The 15,033-nt window shown below is 38.8% G+C and overlaps 1 protein-coding gene across 3 annotated transcripts in view; it reads left to right on the plus strand.

Annotated features, from left to right (window-relative positions):
• Positions 1–14,375, plus strand: part of LOC109820434 — a 31,505-nt gene extending 17,130 nt beyond the window's left edge. Inside the window, exons 2-4 of one of the 3 annotated variants that reach the window (XM_020386575.1) lie at positions 9,641–9,694; positions 12,371–12,705; positions 12,821–14,375. In XM_020386575.1, coding sequence (XP_020242164.1) covers positions 12,472–12,705; positions 12,821–14,275 — 1,689 coding nt within the window. In that variant the 5' untranslated portion in view covers positions 9,641–9,694; positions 12,371–12,471 and the 3' untranslated portion in view covers positions 14,276–14,375. The remainder of the gene's footprint in view (positions 1–9,640; positions 9,695–12,370; positions 12,706–12,820) is intronic. The other 2 variants (XM_020386574.1, XM_020386576.1) reach the window with 2 other exon arrangements.

The following is a 15,033-nucleotide window of genomic DNA, read 5'->3' on the forward strand; positions in this document are numbered from 1 at the left end:
AAATATCCTCATTCTAGCGTTAAATCTAAATATAATCACACAAATAATCATACACATAAATCAATCCACTTCCTCAATAGGTGCAGGATGTAGCGCTACATAGCATCTTCGCGCTCTCGAAAATCATCTTTGATGTCTATATTTAACCATCTGAAATGTAAATACCCCCACTTAACCCCTAACTAAATGGAACAAGTACAAGGATGTAGCGCTACATAGCATCTTCGCGCTCTCGAAAATCATCTTTGATGTCTATATTTAACCATCTGAAATGTAAATACCCCCACTTAACCCCTAACTAAATGGAACAAGTACATCGAGTGAAAAATCCAAACAAGGAACCCCTCATATATATACCATATGTTCCAAGTACTTAGGAGTTAAGTGTTAATACCCTCATTTTAGTGTTAAGTATAAACATCGCCATACATGAAACTATAAGTCATATATAAGTCATACAAAAGATTTAATTTACCTGCTCAAACATGTGTGGATAGTCACAACGCATGTCCTCTTCGCGCTCCTAAGAAATCTCCTCAACGCCTCTTCGGTTCCACTGAACTTTCACCAAAGGAATTACCTTGTTTCTAAGCCTATTGTCCTCTCTGGTAAGTATACAAACCGAAATCTTAATAGTAGTCAAATCCTCCTGAAGCTCTATCTCTGGTGCATCCAACACTCTCTGTTGCTCCTTATCATGTAAGTGCTTCTTGAGCATAGAAACATGAAATACATTATGAATACTAGACATCGATGCTAGAAGATCTAGTCTATATGACACAGCTCCAATGCGCTCCAAAATCCGGAAAGGTCCAATATACCTTGGTGCAAGCTTTCCTCGTCTTCCGAATCGCTGAACGCCTTTCATAGGTGTTACCTTCAGCATAATAGAATCTCCAACCTGAAACTCTAAGGGTCTTCGTCTCTTATCTGCATAGCTCTTTTGCCGACTCTGAGCGGCTAAAATCCTCTCTCTGATCAATGCTACCTTCTCAGTAGTCTGTCTTACAAGCTCTGGCCTAAGCATTAAGCTATCCTCTGGCTCTGCCCAACATATCGGTGATCTACAAGGTCTCCCGTATAATACCTCATATGGGGCCATACCGATTGTCGCTTGATAACTATTGTTATAAGTTAACTCTATCAGTGGAACATGATCCTCCCAGCTACCTTGGAAGTCAATGACACAAGCCCGCAACATGTCCTCTAACACCTGGTTTACCCTCTCCGTCTGACCATCCGTCTGTGGGTAAAATACACTGCTGTAAGATAGTCTGCTGCCAAACGAATCTTGGAAACTCCTCCAAAAATGCAAAGTGAACACTGAACCTCGATCCGACACAATCATATCAGGAACTCCATGAAGTCGAACTATCTTCTGAATAAACATCCTCGCATACGTCTCAGCTGTATATGTAGTCTTCACTGGAATAAAATACACTGACTTTGTCAACCGGTCCACTATCACCCAAATAGAATCATTCCCCTTCTTCGACTTCGGCAACCCTACAATGAAGTCTATAGAAATATCCGCCTACTTCCACTCTAGGATGGGTAAAGGATGAAGTGTTCCTGCCGACCTCTGATGCTCTGCCTTCACTTGCTGACAGGTAAAACACTTAGCTACATACTCTGCAATCTCTCTACGCATACCACTCCACCAGAAGTGTCTTCTCAGGTCCTTGTACATCTTAGTGGTCCCTGGATGTACTGTGTACCTAGTATGATGTTCCTCATCAAATAACTCCCTATTCAGCTCGACACAGATGGCATAACCAACCTACCCTTTATCCGTAGACCTCCATCTGCTCCAATGGTCCAATCAGCTTTAGGCTCTTTGGTAATCTCTTCCTTTCGGATTTGAATCTAAGAGTCTTTTAGCTGAGCTCTGACAACTCTGATACTCCAAGATGGCTGTACTAACACAGCTCCTAAAAAGGCACTAGTTCCACCAATCTCGGGTCTGAAATTAAACTGGCTAAGAGTAAGAAGATCTCGATACAATGAGCACCTCAAAGACGAAACCCGATGTTGATGCTTCCTGCTTAAAGTATCTGCTATGACGTTCGCCTTCCCCGGATGATACTGGATTGTGAACTCGTAATCCTTGATAAACTCAATCCACCTCCTTTGTCTCTGGTTGAGCTCCTTCTGAGAGAAAAGATACTTCAGACTCTGATGGTCTGTGAACAACTCAAACTGCATTCCATACAAGTAGTGCCTCCATGACTTTAGTACAAATACCACTGCTGCTAACTCTAAGTCATGAGTGGGATAGTTCTGCTCATGCACCCTCAATTGCCATGAGATATATGCTACTACCCTCTGAGTCTGCATTAATATGCCTCCTAAACCTGCCAATGATGCATCTGTGTAGACCACAAATGTCCTGTCATTGCTCAGAATAGTCAAAACTGACACTGTAGTCAACTTAGTCTTCAAGATATCAAAGGCCTTCTGGCACTCCACGCTCCAAATGAATTGTACACCCTTCTTCGTAAGGCGTGTAAGTGGCATCAAAATCTTCGAGAAGTCCTGGATGAACTTTCTATAATAACCGGCTAATCCCAAAAAGCTACGAATCTCTATCACCATCTTCGGTGGTTCCCAATCAAGAACTACTGTAACCTTAGCCGGATCTACTGCTATGCCCTCTCTACTATGACGTGGCTGAGAAATCTAACTTCTGAAAGCCAAAATTCACACTTACTGAACTTGGCATATAATTAATGCTCCTACAGAGTCCTCAAAGCTAACAATAGGTAGTGCTCGTGTTCTACCTCCGATCTCGAATAAATAAGAATATCATCGATAAAAATAATCACAAAATGATCCAAGAAGGGACGGAAAACCCGATTCATCAAATCCATGAATACAGCGGGTGCATTGGTCAACCCAAATGGCATGACCATGAACTCAAAAGATCCATATCGAGTCAAAAATATGGTCTTAGGAATATCCATCTCCCGAACCCGTAACTAATGATAACCAGAATAAAGATCAATCTTCGAGAAATACTTCGCTCCCTGCAAATGGTCGAACAAGTCATTGATCCTTGGTAATGGGTACCTATTCCGGATAGTGACCTTGTTTAACTCTCTATAATCAATACACAAACACATACTGCCATCCTTCTTCTTTACGAAGAGAACTGTCGCTCCTTATGGAGAATGACTCCGACGAATAAAACCTAAGCTAACAACTCGTACAACTCGGTCTGAAGCTCCCTCATCTCAGGTGGTGCCATGCGATAGGGTGCGCAGTATATCGAGGCTGTGCCTGGCTATGACTAAATACAAAACTCGACCTCTCTCACAGGAGGTAACCCAGGTATGTCCTAAAAGACATCCTGATACTCTGAGACAACTCTAGTCTCCAATAAATCAGTTCTCTGATCCCGTCGCATCACCTCCTCGATGTATGCCAGAAATGACTCCACAAAATGGTTGCCCTGAGAGGTTGCCACAATCATATCGAACTCATCGGACGCTCGCAAATTGACTATTTTTGCAAACCAGTCAATATTAACATGGTAGGAAGACAACCAATACATACCAAAGATAACATCAAACTCGGACATATGCAACACTATCAAATCAACAACAAACTCTGACTCATCTAAACTGATAGTACACCTCCTACAAACGCTCTCCAGAAGCGATATCTCGCCTAAAGGGGTGGAAACTGATAAAGGGGTGTCTAAAGGCTTAGCTACGAGCTGGAGTCTAGTCATAAAAACATACGGAATAAAGGAATGCGAAGCTCCCGAATCGAAGAGAATACGGGTGGGAAAAGAATTCACAAGGAATGTACCCTCCACTACTGCTCCGTTAGACCATGATCATGCGGTACTACCGTATATACTCTGCCTGTGGCTGAAGACTGCTCTACTGCTAGTGCTAGAGAATACGGGACTATCTGCCCCTGAGGAACCTCCTGAACTGCATGAATTTGTCCCTCAATTTTCTGGACTGCTGGCGGTGCCTCTAGCCTTATCTGCTGACCCTGACCTCTACTCTAAACTCTCTGCTGCTACTGGTTTGGGCCCTTGCCCTGCTGAGCTCCTGCTGGTGTGCTGTGGCACTCTGATGTCTTATGTCCAACCTTGCGACAGTTGTAGCAAACTCCCTAAAACTTGCACTGCTGATGTGCCCTCTGATCCTGCTAGGGTCCCTTTTTATGAGGGCCCTGATACTGCTGCTGAGGTCCCAAAAAAGGTTTCTTGTTCTTACCCTTGTCCTCGGTCTGTCCTTCCTTAGTCTTCCCTTCCTTATCCTTCTGGAACATGGCAGTCTCAATCTCCTGTGAGGTGGCGGCCTCAGCTACCTCTCGAATTGAATAGAACTTCCTCGAGACGAGGTATTGATGAAGATTAGGGTGAAGCCTTGCTAGGAACATCTAAGCCTGGCGCTCTCCTATCTGCTATATACTCGTAAATTGCAACACCTCCATGAACCTGCTCTCAAAATCTGCCACTGACATGTCCCCCCGAGTCAACCGGGACAACTCAAGTTCCTTCCTAATCCGTGCTGTAGAAGAAATATACTGTCCATCAAAGAAATATACGAAATCCTCCCATGTGAGGGTCATCCGGTGCTCTGGAGTGAACTGGAGAAGATACCATTTCCCGGTGTCTCCCTTCAGACTGTAGGATGCCAATCTTTGCTTCTGTACCGAATCCACATTAAGTATATCAAGGGTGTTACTCACATCCTCCTTCCACTTATGGACTGCAAGAGGGTCTTATGACCCCTGAAACTCTGGTGCTCCAATCTTCTGGTACCTCTCTACCATATGGAGCTAGGCCTCCTGCTCTGTGGCTCTATTCGGGACTACTAGTAGAATAGCTGCAGGTGTGGTCTCTGGGGGTCTCTCGCTGATAGGAACGGCTGGTATCCCCTGTGGCTGATCTACTGGTTATGGTGGTGGTGGCATGATATGATTCACCACAAGCTCCTCAATTTCTACCATCCTAGCGACTATTGGAGCCATAAGATCTATAAGGTAATGGGGAGCCTGCTGTGACTCAGGTTGTGCCTATTGTGGCTCGGGTTAAGCTTGCTGTGGCTCAGGTGGAGCCTGCTGTGACTCTGCATGTCCAGCTCTCCGAGTACGAGGTCTACCACGTCCTGCCATCTCTCTGATCATAAGAAATAAGAGTTTATGAGTCAAAATAGACATATATACATACATAATATATCACAATATGATTTTCACAACAATTTAGTATTCACACAAATACTTTAAGTTTACACAAAATAGTTGTCATAAAAAAAATTCTCAAATTTTAAGATATACGCATATATCATCCTCACTCATACTAGGAAATCCTTACGGACTCTATACATAAATCCTAAGAAACTCTATCCTAGATCCACGACTCGACACAGGATGATCCTAAGGATACTGGAACTAGAGCTCTGATACCAACTATGACGCCCCTGGGTTCACACAAGACTGCAGTCCAAGGTAAAACCAAGAATGTTAAACCTATCATGCACCACACCGTACAATAACATGTTTCACCATCACAATTACTATCTCTCTAGTAGAGTCAATAACAAGTGTATGTACAAAAGCAAGTAAAAGATAATACAAGAGTCAACTGATAAAATAATAGAGATTAAAATTTATATTTCATCATCTAACATACTGAAATACAAGTCAATGTCTGAAATAAAGAAACTGGAGTTTCTCAACAAGTTTCAAATACAAATGTCTGAATAAGAGGAAATAAGGCACACAACCTTTATAACTTCTAGAATAAAACCCTCAAATATCTAAACAAAAGTCTACAGTGGAGCTCAAAAGAAAAATATAACTAAAATAAACAACTGAATTACTAAAGTGCATCGCCATCAACCTACGACTCTCTAGGCACCTAGCTCGTTACCTGAAAGGGGAGGGAAAACGAGCATCAAAGTGCTAGCGAGCAACATCACAACCAACTCCAAGAGATAGGGCTCGTTGTATACAGAAAATATAGTTAATACATATATATACATAAAATCACTGATCCTATTTAGAAAATTACAACAAGAGCATAGGTACGTCGAGCGAAATAATCCAAACAAGGAAACCATCATGTATATACCTAGTAGCTCAAATAGTAAATCCCTAACAATAAGAGGATTTTAGTATTTAGGACATTACAACACGAGCATAGGTACGTCTTGCAAAATAATCCAAACAAGGAAACCCTCATGTATATGCCTTGTATCTCAAATTGTAAATCCCTAAACACCAAACCCGAAATCTAATACAGGGACAATAAATAAAAGAAGACAAACCCGTCTCATAACTTAAAATACTGTGTCATGTCACAACTCACATAAGTGTCATGTCCAACCTATGCAAGTGTAAGTGTCATACTCAAGATCTAAACTGGTGTCCAACACATGGACTAAAACTAGATGTAGTGGATGTCCAACACATGGACTGCATATGTAAATTGTCCAACACATGGACTAAGAAATGAATGTCCAACACATGGACTGAACGTGATAAATGTCTAACACATGGACTACACATAATAATTGTCCAACACATGGACTAAATGAAATATATGATAAGATGCATATACACTACTTTCACACGTGCCTCGGTGTGCTAACCTAGACTCGTGTCCGCAAGTCATCTCACATGTAGAGATTCAAAATAAACATAAATTTCTAATATTATATATTCGAGGCGACTCCTCGTTCATATAGAAGTACGCAAAAACAGTAAACATGCCCAAACAGTTTCGGTTAAAACGAAACAACCCAAACAGATCCAAATCGAGGAAAACTAGAATTTCCTCATCAGTCGAATCATGAGTCAACTGGGATCATCGGTCGACTCATTGGTCGACCTAACAGACAGAAAAGAAGAAATCTAAAAATTTCCTGTCCGTCAACTCATTGGTCGACTCATCAGTTGACTCATAAGTCGACTGACAAGTCGACTGATAGGTCGACTGAGCAGACAATTTTCTTGTTTCACATATGATGTGTGTTTTGTAAAATTTTCAAACTAAAATAACTCTTTTTATCATTTTTCAGCAGCATATTTTCGATTCTAACAAGTGTACAAACTGAAACGAAAGATTTGCATGTAATTACTTATACTAAAACACTAAACATGTTTATACATGTTTAAAAATGGATTTAAAATCAATAAATCACAAAGAAACCCATGTATAAATCTAATTTCAGATCTGGATCTAAATTACAAAACGTTGGTGAGTTTTTATTAACTAAAACATTTAAATCTTGCAACCCATATTATAAAGAATCTATCTTTATGCATAAAATATGTTTTAGGCTCAAAAATCCAAAATAAAACTCAATGAAATCATACAAACAGTGGGTATAGGGCTGGATGAGATGTTACTCGCCTCTGGTATGCTGCAAAACACCTAAACCCTCGAGGAAACGATCCTCCTTCGACAGCACCACAAAAACCTGCTACAAGTCCTCCGAAAATTCCCCAAAAATCTCCAACAACGAAGCTAGGGTTTGAGGGGAGAGAGAGGGGCTAGGGTTTCTCTGAGATCTGATAGATTTAGGGTTGGTTTTTGGTAAAAGAATATATATATATAAGCGGTCAAACCCGAAACAAAACTGAACAGACCCGCAAACTAAAAGAAAACCCCAAAATCAGCCCGTCAGTCGACTCATAAGTCGACTGATAAGTCGACCGAGTAGACAGATTTCCAAATACAAGCATGTTTTTGCTAATTTACCAAAACCAATGCACAAAACTCTACAAAAATATACTCATACATCTCTAATGACTTGTTATCAAGTATATCTATGACCTCAAGTCATTTACCACAGTAGAATTATTTATCATCAATAATTCACATATCTTCATAACAAAAAATATGGGATTTTACATAAAGATCAGTCGACTAAGCAGAAACAAGATTGAAAAGATAGAGCAGTTTATCAGTCAACTGATTTGAACAGTCAGTCGACCGAAAAAACATGCACAACACATATTTGAACAATAGACTTGATTTTCAAGGTGTGTTTAAAAATAGAAAATAAATTTCAAATATTATGAAACATGGAGAAATGTTTATTCTGATGAAAACACAAATGTTAAAAAAGAAAAATTTTAAATATCATTTCCCATTTATGAAAACTCATCATTTTGCAAAATCTCAAGAATAAGAGTTTGTTTAAACACTTGATTTTGACAAAACAATTTCAAACCAGTTTTGAAATCCTTTTGAATGGATTAATGATCTTAGAAAAGATATAAAATAGTGTCGTTAAGTCTATAATCTAAAACGACGATAAATCAAAACAAAATATGTGTATGTATGAATTTTGAGTTCTAAGTATAAACACACAAAGTATAAACCTAAAAACATTATACCCAGGCAATAGATGTTCAATTAAGCTCATCTTGGTTGTGGATGAAGCGATGATGAATATTGACTTGAATTGCGACGGCTTCATTCCGATTTCCTTCCAACCTTCATTGAATGTCATCGTTAAGCTCAATTCCAACCAACCTCTAATTGATGATCTTTGTGTAGGATACCTAATAATCAAATACAAACACTCGACAAACGATGATAGGAATTGTTTGTTAATTATCAAAACTAGATTAGATGGTAGGCTCATAAATATGAGACCTAACAATTTCTCCTATAAACTTTGCCAAAAATGAAAAACGAATCATGTATCGTGACCTAAAATAATGGAAACTAGCACTCTATGAAGTCATATAATTTCTTATATATAACACTCCCCTAACCATTTGGTATGCCCAACTAAAAAAGGAATAAATTGAGCTCTTAGTGAATGGATCAACGATCACGCAAAGTACAGTATTTTATTTCTGGCTCTTAGGAAAAGCTAACATAAAATCCATCATAATGTGCTCCCACTTCCATTCTAGTATCGGGAATGGTCGCAATAGACCTTGTAAGAGCACCAAATAAAAAAACTCACTATTACTCACCGCCTTACTATATCGATGTTTATCACCGTCACACCTTTTTAGTTTTTTAATTAATTTCGTCTCCACCGCATATCGGCGGCCACATGGTGACCTGCGCGAGTAGCCACAAGAGAGGAAGAGGGAAAAAGACCAGAGCGATGGGAGAGAGAGAGATCGGAAGAAGACGAGAGAGAGAGAACACGAGAGAGCGAGAGCGGAGAAGAAGAAGAAAAAAGAAACAAAAAGGAGTGAAGCAGTAACGGGATGAAGAGGTAAGGAGAGAGAAAAAGAGAAAAAAATAGCAAAATTATTTTGGGACCCCTGAAATATTTTTAGTTTGTATATGGGTCCAAGAGGAATAAAAATATCTTTAGGAGCCTTGAAAGTTTAAAAATTTGTAAATGTACCCTAACAGAGAAATCTAAGATAATATATGAATAGGATAACTTCGTATAGACCCCTGTTATTTGCTTTGTTTATAAATAAGTCTAATTTGAAGATTAAGAGATCACTTTTGGGCTGGATTAATTACCCATAACCCCCTGCCTCATCATAAGTTAGAAATAAAGCAATATCTATCCTATTTATGGATTTTAAATTGTTAGGGATTATATTTGAAATTATTAACTCTAGAATATAAATTGATTAACTTATAATATGTATTATCGTGAACTAATAATAGTCTTATTATTCTATATTATAGGTTCAGATTTGGTATCTGGAAAGTAATGTTTTGAGGAAGCTGTACTCAGTGGAGGTGAGTTCATTTCCCACTAGTATCTTATAATATGAAATTGTATGAGTGTGATATTTGATTTATCTTGTGATCAAAAAATAAATAATATATAATTTTCATGTATATAAAGATTTGATCTATTTCTGTTGTGGTCTGTCCTATAATACGATGTTAGCCTCATACAAGATATGAAAAGAAAATTTGATTTTTTTTATGTAAAATATTAAAAGTGAACTTGGATCTCATGCAATTTCAAATAATTGTGGGCATTGTTTTATCTGAAAGTTTTTAATGAAGTATTTAGAATATATTTCAACAGTTTAACGGATTTAAAGATTTTTCATGACTTAGTATCTGATAAAAATAAAGAAAAGTGAAAACCTGTAAACTGTTTTAACTAAAATGAGGAGTTTTACATTGTCCACTTTATTTAAAAATATCTGTAAATTCTGGTACGCAAGGTATTACTCATTTGACATGTGATCTCGATGTTTTCAAACCCTCAAAAAGTCTACTATGGATTGTTTCTGCCTGCCATATGGTGAATGCATCTTTATTTGGCCCCTCTGTATTGGCCCTTCTGTATTGGCCCTTCTAAAATTTATTCTGACCCCTCTGTATTTGGTCAGTAACCTATGGTAGTGTTAGGTACATTCGATTCCTGAGAATTATCTGTTATGTGATGCGTTTTATGCATTTCCTTGCTACTGGGCTATAATTCGTAGACTTAGTGTGACATATGAGGTGACTTTTACATTCACGAATAACTCATCGAGAACTAAGATTCTGACAATTGACTGTGAAACTGAGAAAATAATATACTTCTCGTTTTTTACAAATTAGTAGTTCTTTTATTTCTTAATGTTTACCTTGATTCAAAAAGGGTTTGATTCCAGAAAATGTCGCAGTATATTCAGTTGCACATAAGAAAGAAAATATAGTTGTTGCATTCTTTCTTGAAGATTACAATATTATGATATTTAGATCGTATTTTGCTATTTTGAATTTCTGATGCAAAACTTATAATTCGTTATTCTAGGAATTATTCTTACTATTATTTTATTAGTTATCTAGGAACTCTAGTGGGAAATGTTCTCACTGAGCTTTTTAGCTCACTCCGTTGTGTTTCAATTTGTTTTAGATCTGAGTTAGAAAAGTGATAATCCAAAATTTTGATCGTGGGCATGGTTGAGAAGTGCTTAACTGCCAGTGGTGATATGTTTAGCAAAAAGAATGTTTTACGTTGTAAATATTTATAATGGTAAGGGTTGTGGAATGTAAGTAACATTTATAAGTATATATATAGTTTGTTTTGAGCTGCTATCATTAGCAGGTTTATAAATACTTTGACAGAAACTATGTGATATAAGTGCCAGACTTGACTCGTGCACGAGACTTGTCTTGTGCATGGGTCGATGTTGTCTCGTAACCCGTATTTATGAATTTCCGCTGCAGTTTCAGGGCGTGACAGACCTGCAGTCTTTTAGTGTTCCGTCTTGATATGTTGACACATAAGACATGAGATATTTGGACACATATTCAGCAATATCACATTTCATACCTGTCCCACCAAAAGTATAATTTTAGGTCTTTGTAATATTCATTCCTTCAGTATGAACTGAAAGCATCCAACAATGAACTTCATCAAGCAATTCTTTATGAATTTCACCTACTGAAACACACAAACTATTGCTGTTCCCCAAAGAATCATCTCTATGAATGTAGATGTCTTTCCTCTTACCTTCAAGTACTCTCTTCTTGACCTTAATGTCCTCTTCGTCATCCATTTGTTGCTCCTTGTTACCGTCAATCAACAAAGGTTATACTTACATATTCGACATCTATTCATGACTATTCGGTACATCAATACTGTAATATGGAAACCAAACGTCACAGAGAAAAATTAGAAAACCATAGGAAAGATGATTGATGAGAGAAGGATTTTGTGAGGTTTGAAGCAAGTCCTACATCACCGGTCGGGTAGTAATAGATAAGTTTTATATTATATAAGGCAAGAGTACAAATTACACAGATGAGATCAATCAATCTCCAGAAATTCACTTTCACACTCGAGCTATGAATGATAATTCTCCTTTGCTTGGTAGAACACAACATGATTCACTGGAAATTGTTCAAATCTTTTGTATCAAAAAGCTAGGAATCGAATTTCTATCTTTTGGCCAACAGGGTCCTACCAGATTCAATCAAACTAGAATCATGTATCCAGATTAGAAATCCATATTCAACTGGAATTTAGTTGAGGTTTATTGGGTAACTTCTTTACGGGAAAACTTTATAAATTAGGTGTTTTTTCCCCATCAGGTTAGATGATGGGAAAATAAGAGAACTTGAGGTAAAGAGGTGTCTCAAGAGAGCTTGGACCAATACGGAGCATTACTGTTTAGATACTAGGACATTTCCACTATTAAATTCCAAACAGCATTATTAAAATAAATGAGATCTACTCACCCAGTTATATGATTCACTTCCTTCCGTCTCTATACTTTTGTCTCCCATATAATTCACTGAGCTATATGTCTGAACCAAGCTTTTATAAGCATAAGTACTTGATAACCTCGTCCCTGCAAGCAAAATATTAATCACCAAAACCTCTCATTCAATTACATCACAAGGTGTCACATTAATTTTATTATTACTGCAATCCATTTCATGATTATCTTGGCTGGTTTGCCTCAGGTGTAATTTAAACATACAAGTATGTCAACTGAAGTCTGAGTTTGTGCCTTATATTAGGCACATCGTCTGCTGCTGACGAAAGTGAGGTTGCCAAAGAGGCGATGATTGTCAATGCTTATCCTCCAAGGGAGTCTGCTAGACGAAAGAGCCGTACAAGCAAATATGGTACATGGAGGTCATGCAATCTAATGAACATAGAAGAACATGTAGAGGAACTAGCACAGACAATTACAACATACAGGACTGATTATACCTATAAGCCATCCGCCTCTACACGGGAGACTGGTCAACTTAACAAGCTTGGTTTAATGGAGTATTGTCTTTATCCCAATGGGGTAAGATACACAGAGAAATTTAACTGGTATTTATTAGTTAGCCATATATATATAGTTTATTTCTGAAATATTGATTCACCTAATATTGATATTCTACGTGGCGTATGTATTTCAGGAAAATGATACCTCCCTGTGTTTTATCTATGTGAAGAGAGATAAGAAATCAAGGGGCAAGAGTGAAGGGGTTGGTAAAATGCAGACTGAGGAGGAGGAGCCACCTGCTGCGCATCCTGGGGCTTATACCTTCCCACAACAAATTGCAGATGCAAATGCCGAAGTAACAATTATAGGCGCAGTACTAGTTGGTGCATCATCAAGTACAGCACCACCTAGGCATTCTTTGGAGGATGAAGTTGCATTGATCGCAAAGAATAAGCCTACAAGTACTGGGAAAGCACTGGAATTTCAGGGGGTGGGAGATGACGATGCAAAATTACAGGATGATTGGGAGAAAATAAAAGCACAAAAGCAGACGGAGATGGAGGCATACGTTGAAGTTACATTTGAAGATGCAGATGCAATTGTTGGCTCATCATCAAAAACTGTGCCACGCAAATACTTCTTGGAGGACGGAGTTGTAGTGACTGCAAAGAATGAGTCTATAGGTTCGGGAGATAGTGCAGAGTTCTGGAATGATTGGGAGATATTATCAGTATCTAAACCGACGGAGGAAGAGGAGGAGGAGGAGGAGGAAGACATGATGGAAATGTCTCAACATCCGCCACCTGTTGCGCCACAGGAGACCTATACCATAGGTACAGAAGATGCAAATGCCACTGTTGCAGGACTCAACTATTCTTTGGAGGATGAGCTCGCAAGTAGTGGAGAAGCATTAGCGCCCAAGTGTTTGGAACATGCTCAAGAATTGTGGGATGGTTGGAAAGAGTTTTTTGTAGTTGATCAGATGGAGATGGAGGAGGAACAACACATCACGGAAGCGTCTCCATATCCACCATCAGCTTTTCTTGACGATGACTACTCTAACCTTGGCTGGTTTTGTTTTGAAGATAATATTGTCACAATTGACCATGCGGGCTTCAGTTCTACTAATTCAGTACCTCGCCAGATGGATGTGGCTGCTAAACCTGGACTTTCACCTATCACAACTGATTTTCATCCGCCGCCTCCTCAAGAAGTATTCCAAGGTTGGATTATTCCCCCTCCTGAAGATCACTTCAACCTTGGCGGGTATTCTTGTGGAAATGGTATGCACGCATTGGAGTTTACTGTCTTCGACTTCACTAATACAGTACCTGGTCACTTGGAGATGGCTGCAAAACTGGCAAATTCATTTAGAATTCCATTCGCATTTGCAGAGAAAGATGGGCCTGTAAATGCATCTGCTTTTGATCCTCTTCCTTTTGAAGGTGCATTCCAGGGGTGGACTATTCCCCCAACTGAAGATCACTTCAGCCTCGGCTTGGACGGTTGTGGAGATAATATGCATAAGTTGGAGCTTGGAAGCCAGAATTTCACTGATGAAGTGCCTAAAGATGCCTCGCATCAATTTATAAATGCGTCCTGTCCCCTTGGAGATGGACAGTATCAAATCTGCCGTTGCGGTATCTAGCATGATTTTGGTAAATTATAGTGGTCAAAGGCAAAAGATAACCTATGAGAGAAAACAGTAGATGATGCAATTTTCTAGTTTCAGTTTTGAAGAAAATCGATAAAACCCTAATTGTATTATGAAATCTCTTCTTGGGCTTATATAGGCCCCTACAAATATAACTTTCAAATAACCCCCTAACTATTATCAAAATGTCAACACTCCTCCTCAAGATAGGCGAAAGATATCCACTAAGCCCATCTTGTCACATTCTCTAATCATATCTACTGAGCTAAGTCTTTTAGTCAGACAGTCTGCTGTCTAATTCTTAGTTGGAACATGACTTAACTCTAGTAGTCCATTGTCCAACTTCTCTTTGATAAAGAACCTATCGATCTCGATGTGTTTGGTTCTATCATGTTACATTGGGTTGTTGGCGATACTGATAGCTAATTTGTTATCACATCACAGCTTCATCTTGGCTCATTGATCCAGGTTCAGCTCCATCAGCATATTTTTCAACCATAACAACTCCGCAACTCCCAAAGCCATAGCTCTATACTCTGCTTCAGCTGTTGATCTTGCAACCACTGACTGCTTCTTGCTCTTCCACGAGACCAAGTTACCTCCTACAAAAATACAGTATCCTGAGATGGACCTCCTGTCATCAGCACAGCTAGCCCAATCAGAGTCACAGTAACCCTCAATGCTCACATATCCATTCTTCCTGAATATCAGCCCTTTTCCGAGAGCACTCTTCAAATATCTCAGAATATGGT

The sequence above is a fragment of the Asparagus officinalis genome, chromosome 8, assembly GCF_001876935.1.
Source record: "Asparagus officinalis chromosome 8, Aspof.V1, whole genome shotgun sequence".
Lineage (NCBI taxonomy): Eukaryota > Viridiplantae > Streptophyta > Magnoliopsida > Asparagales > Asparagaceae > Asparagus > Asparagus officinalis.